General features: G+C 44.5%; 1 protein-coding gene across 2 annotated transcripts in view; it reads left to right on the top strand.

The window, feature by feature from the left end:
- Positions 1-24: 24 nt before the first annotated feature.
- The window catches only part of ALDH18A1 (aldehyde dehydrogenase 18 family member A1), a 47,667-nt gene continuing 34,904 nt past the window's right edge, over positions 25-12,787 (top strand). For both annotated transcript variants that reach the window (XM_004616386.2, XM_004616387.2), the window contains exons 1-3: positions 25-145; positions 3,853-3,970; positions 6,667-6,881. In XM_004616386.2, the coding sequence (XP_004616443.1) occupies positions 3,883-3,970; positions 6,667-6,881 (303 nt within the window). In that variant the 5' untranslated portion in view covers positions 25-145; positions 3,853-3,882. The remainder of the gene's footprint in view (positions 146-3,852; positions 3,971-6,666; positions 6,882-12,787) is intronic.

Here is a 12,787-nt window from a genome sequence, read left to right on the forward strand (position 1 = left end):
GAGGCCCCGCGGCCTGGGTTTCCTCCAACGCCGCTGACGTAACGTCATCTTGCGGGACGTGGACGGAAGAAAGAGGCGAGTGCACGGACGCCTGGAGCAGCTGGGCGTGGAGCGCCACGGGAGCGGCTGGGAGGCTGGCTGGCAGGTAGGCAGCGGTTGGGGATGGAGGCGAGCACGGGATGGAGAGGCGCCGGGCCGGGCGCGGGCTGCGGGGAATCGTGGGGACCCGAGCGGAAGAACGGCGGCCCGGGTCGGGCCTCCGAGCGGGTGGGAGCGCGGACTGAGCAGTGGCGGCGGGCTGGACAGAGTCCAGGGCGCGCGACCCATCTATATACCGGGGCACCGAGGCCCTGGGCCGCCGGGAGGCCCGGCGCACCTGCCCGCCCTGCCCGCCTGCAGTGCTCGCCAATGGAGGAACTGGTCCAGGCGGGCACCCCTGCTGGGGCCTGGAGTCCGGGGCCGGTTTGCAGTGCACCTGCCGCGGAGGTGGTGTGTAAACTGGCCGTGCCTCCAAGACACGGGGGCCCTGGGTGTTCAGTCTCCCTCGATTCGTGATTCTGGATTCTGCAGCGGAGCTCTCCCAACGCCGCCTTTTGCAGGATGGCAGGCGGCCTGGGAATAGGCCTTTTCTGCACGTCTGGGTGCACCCACAGCCCCCTCCCCCCCATCATTTAGCCTCTGCCCTCCGAGGCAGTGAGCTTTTATCATCCGGACTTTAGTGAGCTATTTACATACCATGTCTGTGATTCTGGGAGAAGTTTGCAGGGACTAAAGTTCATGTCTCTGTCCAAATCATTAAGATAAGGGCTTTCTGTGTAGAAGGTGTAAAGGGGTACCTGAGACATGCCAGAGGCAAAACATGCAGAGAACCGGATGACTGGAGTCTAGACACACACACCCTTTGTTCCTGGAATCAGCGGCCAGCTTTTTGCAGGTCTAATAAACCCTGACAGGATGAACCTTCAGTGCGGGGAGGGGCCAGTCAGAAGTGGTGTGGTACCCGGCTGCATTTCTAGCTCATTCTTTAAGCAATTGATGATCTTTTATATTCAGAACTTTCAATGAAACTTAGATAAGACTTGGGGGTGACGATCAGTAAGTTTAACTTGTGAGTATATCCACCCAAGAACATAGAATTCTTTTGATTGGTCCTGAAGAAAATAAAGAGGTCTCAAGACACCATCGATCTCTAGGAATAACTGATGTTTATCCAGCATCACCTCATATAGTTCTTCCATTAATCCCTCGAGTTTCTTACGGTTACAGTTTCCGATTCACAAATTAAAGAGGCCTTAGGATGAAGCCTCCTAAAGGCACCCTGCTAGCACATGCAGAGCCTAACTTAAGTCAGTCCGGCTCCAAAGTTCTTAGAAACTTGAGTGGAAGTTTATGCGGAAAGCAGCAGTAACACACTGACCATCCATAGCTGACTTACAAGGTTATATCCGGCTTGATCTTGAGAGTGACTTGGGGAAGGCTTCAGGGAGAATTTTAGTGTCTTTCTTGGATTGTTTTACTCTTTGGGCTATTATGTGGGTATTTTGGAAAATTCACATGTAAGTAATTGGTTAGCTGCTGAAGTAATCAATTTTATTAAGCACCATAGACCATAGTTTTATGTCATGTTTTGATGGAATAGAGATAAATTTCTCAATGTAGCTACCAGACTCCAGTGGGTAGGGCATTCGCCTTGCACACGGCTAACCTGGGTTCAATTCCTCCACCCCTCTCGGAGAGCCCGGCAAGCTACCGAGAGTATCTCGCCCCCACGGCAGAGCCTGGCAAGCTACCCGTGGTGTATTTGATATGCCAAAAACAGCAATAACAAGTCTCATGATGGAGATGCTATTGGTGCCCACTCGAGCAAATCGATGAGCAACGGGATGACAGTGACAGAGATAGTGACAGCTACCAGACTCACAGTGAACTTAGCCAAAACAGCATGTAATGCTTTCTGTTGCTGATTAGATACCATATCTTTCACAACAGATGTGCCTTGCCTGTCTCTTCTACCCCTTTCTGTGCCTTTGTGGTATAAGTTGAAGCACAATACATGTTTTCTCACTTTGGGGTGGACTCTGATCTTTTGAGGCATGTTTTAGAGGGTTGGAATAAACCCACCTATATTCACATAGTAAAAGTCACAAGGAGAACCACAAGCAAAAAAAAAATAAAGAAAGAAAAAAAAAGAAAAAACCACAGCCAAACAAACAAACAAAAAACCCTGTAGTATCTTTCTTTCTTACCTTGTGATGGATAGCTTTTTTCTGTGCTTATGTAGGAAGGAACCCCTAGCATTTTGTGCAATCCATGATACCTTCTCTAAAGCCTCTGAATTCTTCTCTAACGTTTAACCCAGGCTAACCCAGTTTAACCAGTTTTACCCAAGCAAGGATAATGCTCATATCCACCATGTTCTCAACTCTGACCTTCTGGCCAGGCACTCCTCCTCCACAGGATATGCCTATAGTCATTTAAATGCAGACATTGCACTCCAGGCATGCAAGAGTGTGCTTTAGAATTCCTGTGGGTAGCAGGAAGAAAGGTATGACAGCTGCCTCTGGCCTTTTCCTCCTCCCACTTCTTTTTTTCCTCACTTTTAATTTTTATTTTATTTTTTACAATTTCCATAAGTTTGTTCAAATTACTTGATTAAAATTCAACCTTTCAATACCAATCCCAACCACCATTACACCTTCCACCACAGTTATTTTTGAATTTTCCCACCACCATTCAAGCCTGCCTGCCAGGGGCAGATGCTGGATAACTTATTTTCTATTGCTTATTATGAATATGAGAGGTCGCACGCTTCTGGATTCTAAAATTGTAAATGGTTGGACTCCAGAGACATCTCTGTAGGGAGCTAATCCATTTTGAGGTTCATTTGGGAGTCTCTGGTTCAAGGGTGTTGATGTGCCGAGATGGTGCCCAGAGGCAGATTGTGGGCATGAGGGTCAGGACCCCAAGCACACGGGGAGATGGGAAGGGACAGCCAGTCTCCGCCACCGCCATGTGGCCTGGAATCTTGGATCTTGACCCTGCATACCTGAGTTTTCCTTCTGGAAGCCGGTGGCCATTGGGCTTTCTTTTGGAGTGGCCAGGGAGGGCACAGCTGCTTTATCTGATGTGCCCAGGTGGAGCTGACTCAGTAAAGTTCTGAAGAGATCTCTAGCGAGCCGTTGTCTTCCGGGATTCACTGCTGTGTCTCTCACCTCCACTCTTGTGTCTACGAGGATCAAACTGACATTTTCATTGTGTGGTTTAGAGTGAGAGATGCTAACTGGAAGGTTATCATTGGTTATCAATGACTTTCTCTTGGAGTTGGATTTTTTTTTAGTAATCTATTGGAGACTCCCTAGTTTTAAAGGAATTATAGTGAAGATTTACTGTCTGTACACGAGTATTAAACTTTCGGAGGTTTGACCACTCATCGTCACTTTCTTACATGAAAACTAAGGTAATTGGAGGGTGGAGTGATAATACAATGGGTAGGGTGCTTGCCTTGCAGGAGGCCAACCCAGGTTCAATTCCCAGGATCCTATCCGGTTCCCCAGGCACTGCCAGGAGTAATTCCCGAGCACAGGGCCAGGAGTAACCCCTGAGCATCACCAGATGTGGCCCAAAAACAAAAAATAAAAAATTCAAATTAAGGTAATGCTAAGAAAGGAAGGGTAGACCTGTGTCCTAGGAAGGGGACTTTTCTTTCTAGTTATAGAGAAGGTAAGAATTTCCCCAATATAGAGGAATTTAGATTCCACTGATCAAGTTTTTCTTTGGGAGTACGGTGAAGTAAAGGAAAATTAAGTTATTTGCCTACTACTCATTCAGATTTTCTTAAAATGTATTTTTTAGATACATTTAGATCATTGACTGCGTAGCAGCATGTTGAGTCAAGTTGGCCGCTCTGGGTTCCAGCCCTTCATCCAGAACCTCCTGCCCCGGATCCAGTCTACATCTCTCTCCAGAGCTCGTAGGTACCATAGGAGGCTTAGAACTATGCTGAAGGTTTGGACAACGTGTGTTGCAAACAGAGTTTTAATCCAGGAGAGGCAAAAAGGCATAGCAGAAATGACATCTGCATTTCTATGTTCATTGCAGCAACTGTTTACAATAGCCAAAATCTGGAAAAAACCTGAGTGCCCGAGAACGGATGACTGGTTAAAGAAACTTTGGTACACCTACACAATGGAATACTATGCAGCTGTTAGAAAAGATGAAGTCATGAAATTTGCATATAAGTGGATCAACATGGAAAGTATCATGTTGAGTGAAATGAGTCAGAAAGAAAGAGACAGACAGAAAGATTGTACTCATATGTGGAATATAAAGTAGCAGAGAGGTACGAACTTGCAGTGATGCAATTTCTGGCAGAAATTTCTCTGGACTTAGTTACTAAAATACTAAAATACAGAAATCTAAAACCGTGCGGCTGCTATTGCGGCTGCACGACCTCATATCTCAGCAATGGAAAACAAATTATCAAATGCTTCCTTTTCAGCAGGTCTGATTTTGGGAGGGGGAACTCCAAACAATAATAGTGAGTTTTTTGTTGAAATATTGAATGTAATCAAAGTAAAGAGAAAGTAAAGTGAAATTTGTCAGCTACACAGGTGGGTAGGGGGTGGGGGGGAGGTATACTGTGGTTCTTGATGGTGGTATATGTGCACTGGTGAAGGGATGGGTGTTTGAGCATTGTATAACTGAGACTTAAGTCTGAAAGCTTTGTAACTTTCCACATGGTGATTCAATTAAAAATAAAAACCTAAAAAAAAACAAATAAGGGGGCTGGAACGATAGCACAGCGGGTAGGGCGTTTGCCTTGCACGCGGCCGACCCGGGTTCGAATCCCAGCATCCCATATGGTCCCCTGAGCACCGCCAGGAGTAATTCCTGAGTGTAGAACCAGGAGTAACCCCTGTGCATTGCCCCGGGTGTGACCCAAAAAAAGCAAAAAAAAAAAAGTCTTAAAAAAAAAATAAAACACAGAAAAAAGTAATTTGGCAGAATTGAACATAGACAATAAGAAATAAATAAAAGGGGATGGGAAATAGGTAACACATTGCTTTTGTTTTGTTTTGGGGCTACACTTGGTTGTGTTCAGGGCTTACTTCTGGCTGTCCACTCAGGTGGATCATTCCTGATGGAGCTTAGGGGGCCACATGTAGTACTAGAGATCAAACTTGGGTTAGCTGCCTTACCTGCCGTACTATCTCTCTGACCATCATTCTATTTTTGTTCATTTCTTTTTTGTAATTGGATTTTTGATCTTGAGATATAGATGTACTTGCAGTCATAAAAACTAATACAGAGAGATTGCTGACATCCTTTATGCTGTTGTCCCAATATCTCAGACAGAATTTGAGATTGATATGCTCAAGATAGTAACATTTGCACCACTCCAGATCCTTCAGATTATGGGCTGGAGAATTGGTGCAGGGGATGGCACTTGAAGTCAACCCTAGTTTGATATCCAGCACTATGTATGGACCCCAATAGTGGTCCCTGAGTGTAGAACCAGGAGTAAGCCCTGAGCATCACTGGGATCACTGGGTATGACCCAAACACCCTCCCCCAAAATTCTTTTAAGACAAGATCCTATAACTTCTCCTTTTTTCCATCCTTCCATTCCCTTCCCCCCGACACACCTTCTGCCCAAGCACTGTAACTGTAGTTTACAAAGCTTTTAGTAACAAGAGTTTCATGCATTCAGTGCTCCAACCCTAAACCTACCCCACTAAATGTGTCCCTCCACCAGTGACCCAAAGTTTCCTTCATTTCCTGACCCTGCCTCCTCAGTATACTTTAAAAAAATTTTACTTTAGTTTGTGTCACGTGTGTCCAGTGGTCCCTTCCCCGACCTATCCACCCTCCTCTCCCAACGGGTAGGCTTTCTACTAAGAACCAGTTCTCCTGCTCTTTGTTTCTATTGCCTTTGGGTGCTAATTATAGAATAGACTTCTGAACATAGAAATTGCTGTTTTATGGTGGGAAAAAAATTAAGGACTTTTCACATACTCTGCCATCTCATTTTATTTTATTTATTTGTTTGTTTTTGGGCTGGAGCGATAGCACAGCGGTAGGGCATTCGCCTTTCACGACGCCGACCTATGTTCGATTCCTCCGCCCCTCTGGGAGAACCCAGCAAGCTACTGAGAGTATCGAGCCCGCACGGCAGAGCCTGGAAAGCTATCCGTGGTGTATTTGATATGCCAAAAATAGTAACAATAAGTCTCACTATGAGAGACGTTATTGGTGCCCACTCGAGCAAATCGATGAGCAACGGGATGACAGTGACAGTGATTTATTTGTTTTTAAATGAATCCCTGTGAGATATAGTTATGAAGCTTTCATGATGGGGTTTCAGTCATATAGTGATCCAACACCCATTCCTCCACCACTGTAGGCATCTCATCTTCAGGAATTGTTTCATTTAAACTCTTCACCAGCAGAGTTTGAGTGTACTACAGACCTGGGTGCACACTCCATATGATGCTAGACTAAGAGTGTGCTAGTTATGACTCTTGATATGCTGGTTTCACTAAGCTGGGATTAAAAAAGCTATTTTGGGAGGTGGCTAGGCTGGTTGATACTGTGCTTGCATATTTCTAATGAGAAATCACCTTGTCTGTTTCTTTTGTCTTTCTACGTTTGACTTTGGGGCTCCAGACCGTGTCCAGCCATCAGCCATCAGACATGCCCGTTGTTGGAGCAACATCCCCTTTATCACTGTCCCCCTCAGTCGTGCTCATGGCAAGTCTTTTGCCCACCGCAGTGAGCTGAAGCATGCCAAGAGAATCGTGGTGAAGCTCGGAAGTGCTGTGGTGACCCGAGGGGATGAGTGTGGCCTGGCGTTGGGGCGCTTGGCATCCATCGTTGAGCAGGTAACTGCCGAGAGGAAGGTTCTGCTGAACTAGAGTAAAGTTGTTATCTTTTCATCAAGATCGTTTTGATTGGAGTATGATAGGTTTAATCCAGTCAGAAAACTCCCTGTCTCAGGGTAGCTGACAGTAGGAGATAGCTTCCCAGGACAGAGAGGATGTTGGGAATGGAGATGACTTCCTCAACGTCTCTTTATTTACTTTTTAAGTGTATTTATGTGGGGGCTTTGGGCCACCCTGGACAGTGCTGCATGTTTGGGGGTTGCTCCCAGCAGTTCTCAGGGAACTATGTGTGGTGGGGATTGAACTAGACCTCCTGTGTGCACAGCATGTGTACTAGCCCTTTAAGCTATCTACCCCGCCCCATTTCATGCACTTCTTCCCTTGGGCTTCTTAGTGATGAGGAGCTGTCCGCAGCAATTGATAATCCTGGGTGCATATTAGAATTGTCCAAGAGGCTTAGAAATGTCTGGGTTTCACTTGCAACCATATATTAAGTGTCTCTGGGATGGGGCTCAAACATCCTCTGTGCTTATCAAGTTCCCTGAATAGTCAGGGTTGAGTACCCAGATCAGTATGTTATATTGACTTGTACTTTTCTCTTTTGCTGGGCTAATTAGTTGTTTATTTTGTTTTTGTTTTTGGCCTACACTTAGCAGTGCTCAGAGCTTACTCTTGACTCTGTGCTCAGGGATCACTTCTGGCTCCCCAGGACAGAGAGGATGTTGGGAATGGAGATGATCTTCCTCTGTGTCTCTGCTCGGGAGACCTTATAGGGTGCCAGAGATTGAACCCGGGGGTTGGCCACGTGCTCGGCAAGCACCATACCTGCTGCACTGTTGTTTTCGTTCCTAGGCTAATTAGTTTGTAATAAATCCAGCAGTCTTGATGATTATGAACTGTTATTGCCATATTTTCCAAGTATGGGTATTTGAAAAGACTCATCAGAAATACCAAGTAACGGGGGCCGGAACAATAGTACACCGGGTAGGGCGTTTTCCTTGCATGCGCTGACCCAGGTTTGATCCCTGGCATTCCATATAGCCCCCAGCACCACCAGAAGTAATTCCTGAGCCAGGAGTAACCCCAGAGCATTGCTGGGTGTGACACAAAAAGCAAAAAAAATAAAATAAAATAGACAATGCAGCAAGAAAGTATGCAAGTAAACATTGGGAGTTTGAAAGCCATCCCATGCATAAGTCTCCCAGGATCTTTTATTATACTAGGACAACTTTTTATCACCAGATTGAATGCCCTAAGGGTCTGTGCTTGGAGTAGTGGCTTTGCGAAGACTCAGAGCCAGAGTCACACTGAGAGATAGCTTAGAACACACTGGAGCACATGCTTTGCATGTAGGAAGCCTGGGTTGATCCTCAGTACTGCATGGTCCCCGAAGCACTGCCGGGAGTGAGCGCTGAGCACCACCCCGCCTGCAGGCAAAGAAATCTCCAGTGGGACCTTGTTTTATGCCCACTGACCAGGCGTCACACCAGGATGATGACATCCTATCAGTAAAGAAACTGACCTGGATGTCGACATAGGAGTTTCAAACTTAGCTTCACATCTTAAGTCCCACTATCCGTGTGTTTACTAAGAACAAAGATCAGCAGACTTTTTCTGTCAGGTCGTAAATATTTTAGCCTTTGCCGGTCATATGGTCGCTGTCTCAACTCTTTACCATTGTAACCAAGAAGCAGCCACAGGTAATATATAACTATGCTTCACGAGTGAATGTGACTGTTTTTCCATAAGGCTTTATACAAAAAAACAAGTATGGGTACAGGTCAGTTTTGATTTGCAGGCTTATAGTTTACCATTTTTAATTCTTTTCAAGAATAAAAAAAAAAAAAGAAAACAGACCTCTCAGTGATGCCAGAGGAAAACATTTTTCATTTCAGCTGTAACTTAATTTTGTCTTCTACAAGCTTATTTTCAGTTAGAAAAAAAAAAACAACAACACAATTTTCCTGACGTTGGAGAGATTAGACAGGGGTTAAAGGACTTGCCTTGCTCTTAACCAGTTTCAGTTTGATCTCTGTCACTGCCAGGAGAGCACAGAACCAGAGGTCAACCCTGAGGAGTTGCTCCAAAATGCAGCCCCCCTCCCTTCCGCCACCAAAAAAAAAAAAAAAAAGCAAACATCTTTTCAAGTGCTCGAGAGATAGTTCAGAACTTAAGACTCTTGCTTATCGTTTGTGTGGCTAACCCTTGTTTGATCCCCATCCCCAGCATTGTATGGTCCCTTGAGGAACCCCCAAGCACTGCCAGGTGTTGCCCCAAACCAGTCTACCAAATAATTAGAAAAGACGTTTTTGAGGTGTTGGTATCAGGAAACTTCTAATTTGAAACTTGATGGAATTTTCTTCTTTTGGTGATCCTGGAGATTGAACCCACATGAGAAATATGTGCTCTCCTCGGACCCTCACAACTCCCTCGGACCTGGTGTTTTCTTTCATGGTTTCTTGTACTAAGCAATTATCAGATCTGCCTCCCAGATTGAGTCCATTCTGACCTTTCCATATTTATTTATTTATGTACTGCTTTTTGGGTCATACCCAGCGATGCTCAGGGGCTACTCCTGGCTCTGCACTCAGGAATTACTCCTGGCGGTGCTTGGGGGACCATATGGGATGCCAGGGATTGAACCCAGGTTGGCCGAGTGCAAGGCAAACACCCTACCCACTGTACTATCGCTCCAGCCCACCTTTAAATTTTTGAAGGCCTGTGTTATAAGGGACTTTACAGGATTGTTATCTCTGCTCTTGGGGAGCCAGTACTAGAAATCCTACAATAATTAGGGTGATTGTGAAAGGCCGTATGCATCCAAATGATTGAGCCCAAATGACAGTGATAGGGTCCAGAAATAGGAAAGTCAGATGTGTGTGGTGGTTATTATCCAACTGGACCTTTGACCCAGATAGGATTTGCTTTGCTGCCAGGAAAATGGTCCACCCTACTCGGTACATGATGTGAGTCATACCCCTGGTGCTGTTGCAATGTGCTGGGTTGGGATGGAGATTCTATAAGAGGACTTCAGATGGAGGCAGAGACAGTGATGAGTATGGGGTGCTGGTGGGCCAAGAAGGTAGTGGTGAGTGAGGGTGTTTCATTAAAGAAATCAGCAACAAATAGCCATTCCATTAAGCAAGGCTTTGAAGTCCAGTAGAAAAATTGAGGTTCGATCACAAAAGCAGGTGGAAATTTTTGAGCAGACAAGAAGCTTGATGAAAACTATGGGGAGCATATAGGGATGATTTGCCTTGCAGCGGTCACCTGCTCATCTTCTCAGGACAGCTGTGCACCTCACGAAAGGGCTTTCTAGGTTCGGGCAGCACTTATGTATAGTCAGTTGTTTGGTCCCAAACAGCTACTGTGTTAGACAAATTCAGCTTCCAGTCACCAAAGATAAGATGATCTAAAGATCAGTAAAAGTTATTACAATAAATTTAAACTTGGTATGACTAAATATGTGGACATGTAATGTTATTCAATTTTTTTTCACTGATTGTCTTTTGAGGCTGCTAGAGAACCTACTCATTTTGAAAGCTAGTGAATAAAGGGGAAGATAACACATTTGTCCTGACTTTCATATAAAACTATATACTTCAGGCTGATCTATTAGTTAATGAAAGAAAGTTTCTTCCATAGATGTATTACAGTTTTTAAATGAAGGAATGACTGAATTAAAACATCTGAAACCCCTACAATTTAATGGGTCAACAACTGCTGCTAATGACACAACTACAAAGAACCCTGCATATTTGCCCCCTGGCAGACTCTACACTTACAAAGAATTTTTGACAAAGTCAAGCCTTCCTACCTGACAGCAGTTTACAGGAAATAATAACATACTTCAAAAACCTTTCCCCAGGTCGCAAGCAGAGACATCAAGACTAGAAAGAAGTCCCGAAGAACAGATAATATAGTTTCTATGAATCAAAACTGCAGGAGTAAAATTGATGGGCAGGGAGAACCTATGAATTCAAAGAGACACTTCTGTTTATGGCAGTGTGTAGTGTAAAGCTAAAAAGAAATTGGGTAGATGTGAGCACTAACTGAATATTTATACTTCAAGAATTTTTAAAGGGTTTGGCTTTATAAACATTTATAAACATTCCCTGTCTTTTAGAGTTTGCTGCAAATTTTTTTTTATTATTATTATTTATTTTATTTTTACTTTACAAAGTTCTCAGGCTTATGTCTCAGTTATACAATGCTCAAATACCCGTCCCTTCACCAGTGCCCATATTCCACCACCAAAAACCCCAGTATACCTCCAACCCCCCGCCCCCGCCTGTGTAACTGATAAATTTCACTTCATTTTCTCTTTACCTTGATTACATTCCATATTTCAACACAAAACTCACTATTGTTGTTGGTGTTTCTCCCCCCCCAAAAAAGCCCTACTGACAAGGAAGCATTTGATAATTTGTTTTCCATTGCTGAGAATGAAGAGATAAGAAGTTGCACTGCTGTGGTAACGGCCGTGCGGTTTAGGATTTCTGTATTTTAGTATTTTAGTAATTAAGTCCAGGGAGATTTATGTTAGAAATTTCATAATTTCCCTTCCTGGGGCAGTATGGGGTAATGGCTTCACAGTCTAGAGACATGGCTGCAAGCAGTTTCTGGGACCAAAAGTAGTCTAGCTGGCCTCCGGATCATGGTCAATCAGCAGCAAAGCGGCCGCACCAAAGTGTGTGGCCACCCGGGTCGAATTTTGGCGGAGTGTGAGCTGGTATCGGCCCCGGCCCGAGACTTTACTGCAAAATTTACAAATGCAGTAATTTGTCTGGAGTCTGGAATCTATGTTAAATTAATGGAGGATCTCTAGAAGGAGTATTAGTGAAAACTTGATAATGATTGGTAGTTGTTGAAGCTAGAGAATAGTAACTGGGGATTTATAATAGTTTTCTTGCCATTTTGGTTAAGAATGAAATTTTCTATGATAAAATGTTACTGGAAGCCTGAGCAATAGTACAGTGGATAGGGCATTTGCCTCACATGCAGCCAACCTTGGTTTGACCACTGGCATCCCATATGGTCTTCTGAGCACCACCAGAGATAATTCCTCAGTATGGAGTCACCAGGAGTGACCCCTGAGCATCACCAAGTGGGCCAAAAAACCAAAACAAATGAAAATAAATAATTTTTCAAAGCATTGAAATGGTGAGTTATCACAGCTGTGTATGCGTTCCTGAAACAGATTATAGGATTAGAATATCAGAAGGCATAGACAGGTTAGAAATATTTACTGTCTGCATTTTTTTCTTTGGTGGGGGGAGGAGTTGCTGTGCTCAGGGCTTATTTCCGGCTCTTTGTTTAGGGATCAGAGTTGAACTGGGGTTCACCACATGGAAGGCCAGTACCTTACCTGCTGCCCCACTGTTTGCACCGTGAATTATTGATTTGATCATGGGGAACTGTGCAAGCTAGGGGACAAGGTGACCCCAGCTGGTTCTGTAGTGGAATAGGGTCAAGCATCTCTCCTGGTCTAGGCACACAGGCAACCAGCAGGAATCAGAATACCCCCAGCTTGAAACCTGAGAAGCTATCCACTAAATTTATCTTGTGGCTATTTACTCTAAAGCTTCTGGACTTTATTTCCAGGAATAACCAGGGCTGTAGTTCTATAGACACCTCAGTCAGTCCTGTGGCTACCAAGCCTGTCTGCACATCGGGTTATTTACAATGTCTGATTTCTGCCTGCTGCATACCAGCTTGCTGGAAGCCATGTAGGATAGCTTATGTTTTGTTCTTAATCATTTTTAACCAATGTGGGTGATTTGTCTAGAATTAGCCTGGTGCTGTCTGTTATTGTCAATAATAACCACTTGGACAATAATCATTGGAAATGTTCATTTTGGATAGGAACTGATTGTTGAAAGTAGGTCACTGTCATCCCGTTGCTC

This window comes from Sorex araneus, chromosome 11, assembly GCF_027595985.1.
Source record: "Sorex araneus isolate mSorAra2 chromosome 11, mSorAra2.pri, whole genome shotgun sequence".
In the NCBI taxonomy this organism is placed as follows: Eukaryota; Metazoa; Chordata; class Mammalia; order Eulipotyphla; family Soricidae; genus Sorex; species Sorex araneus.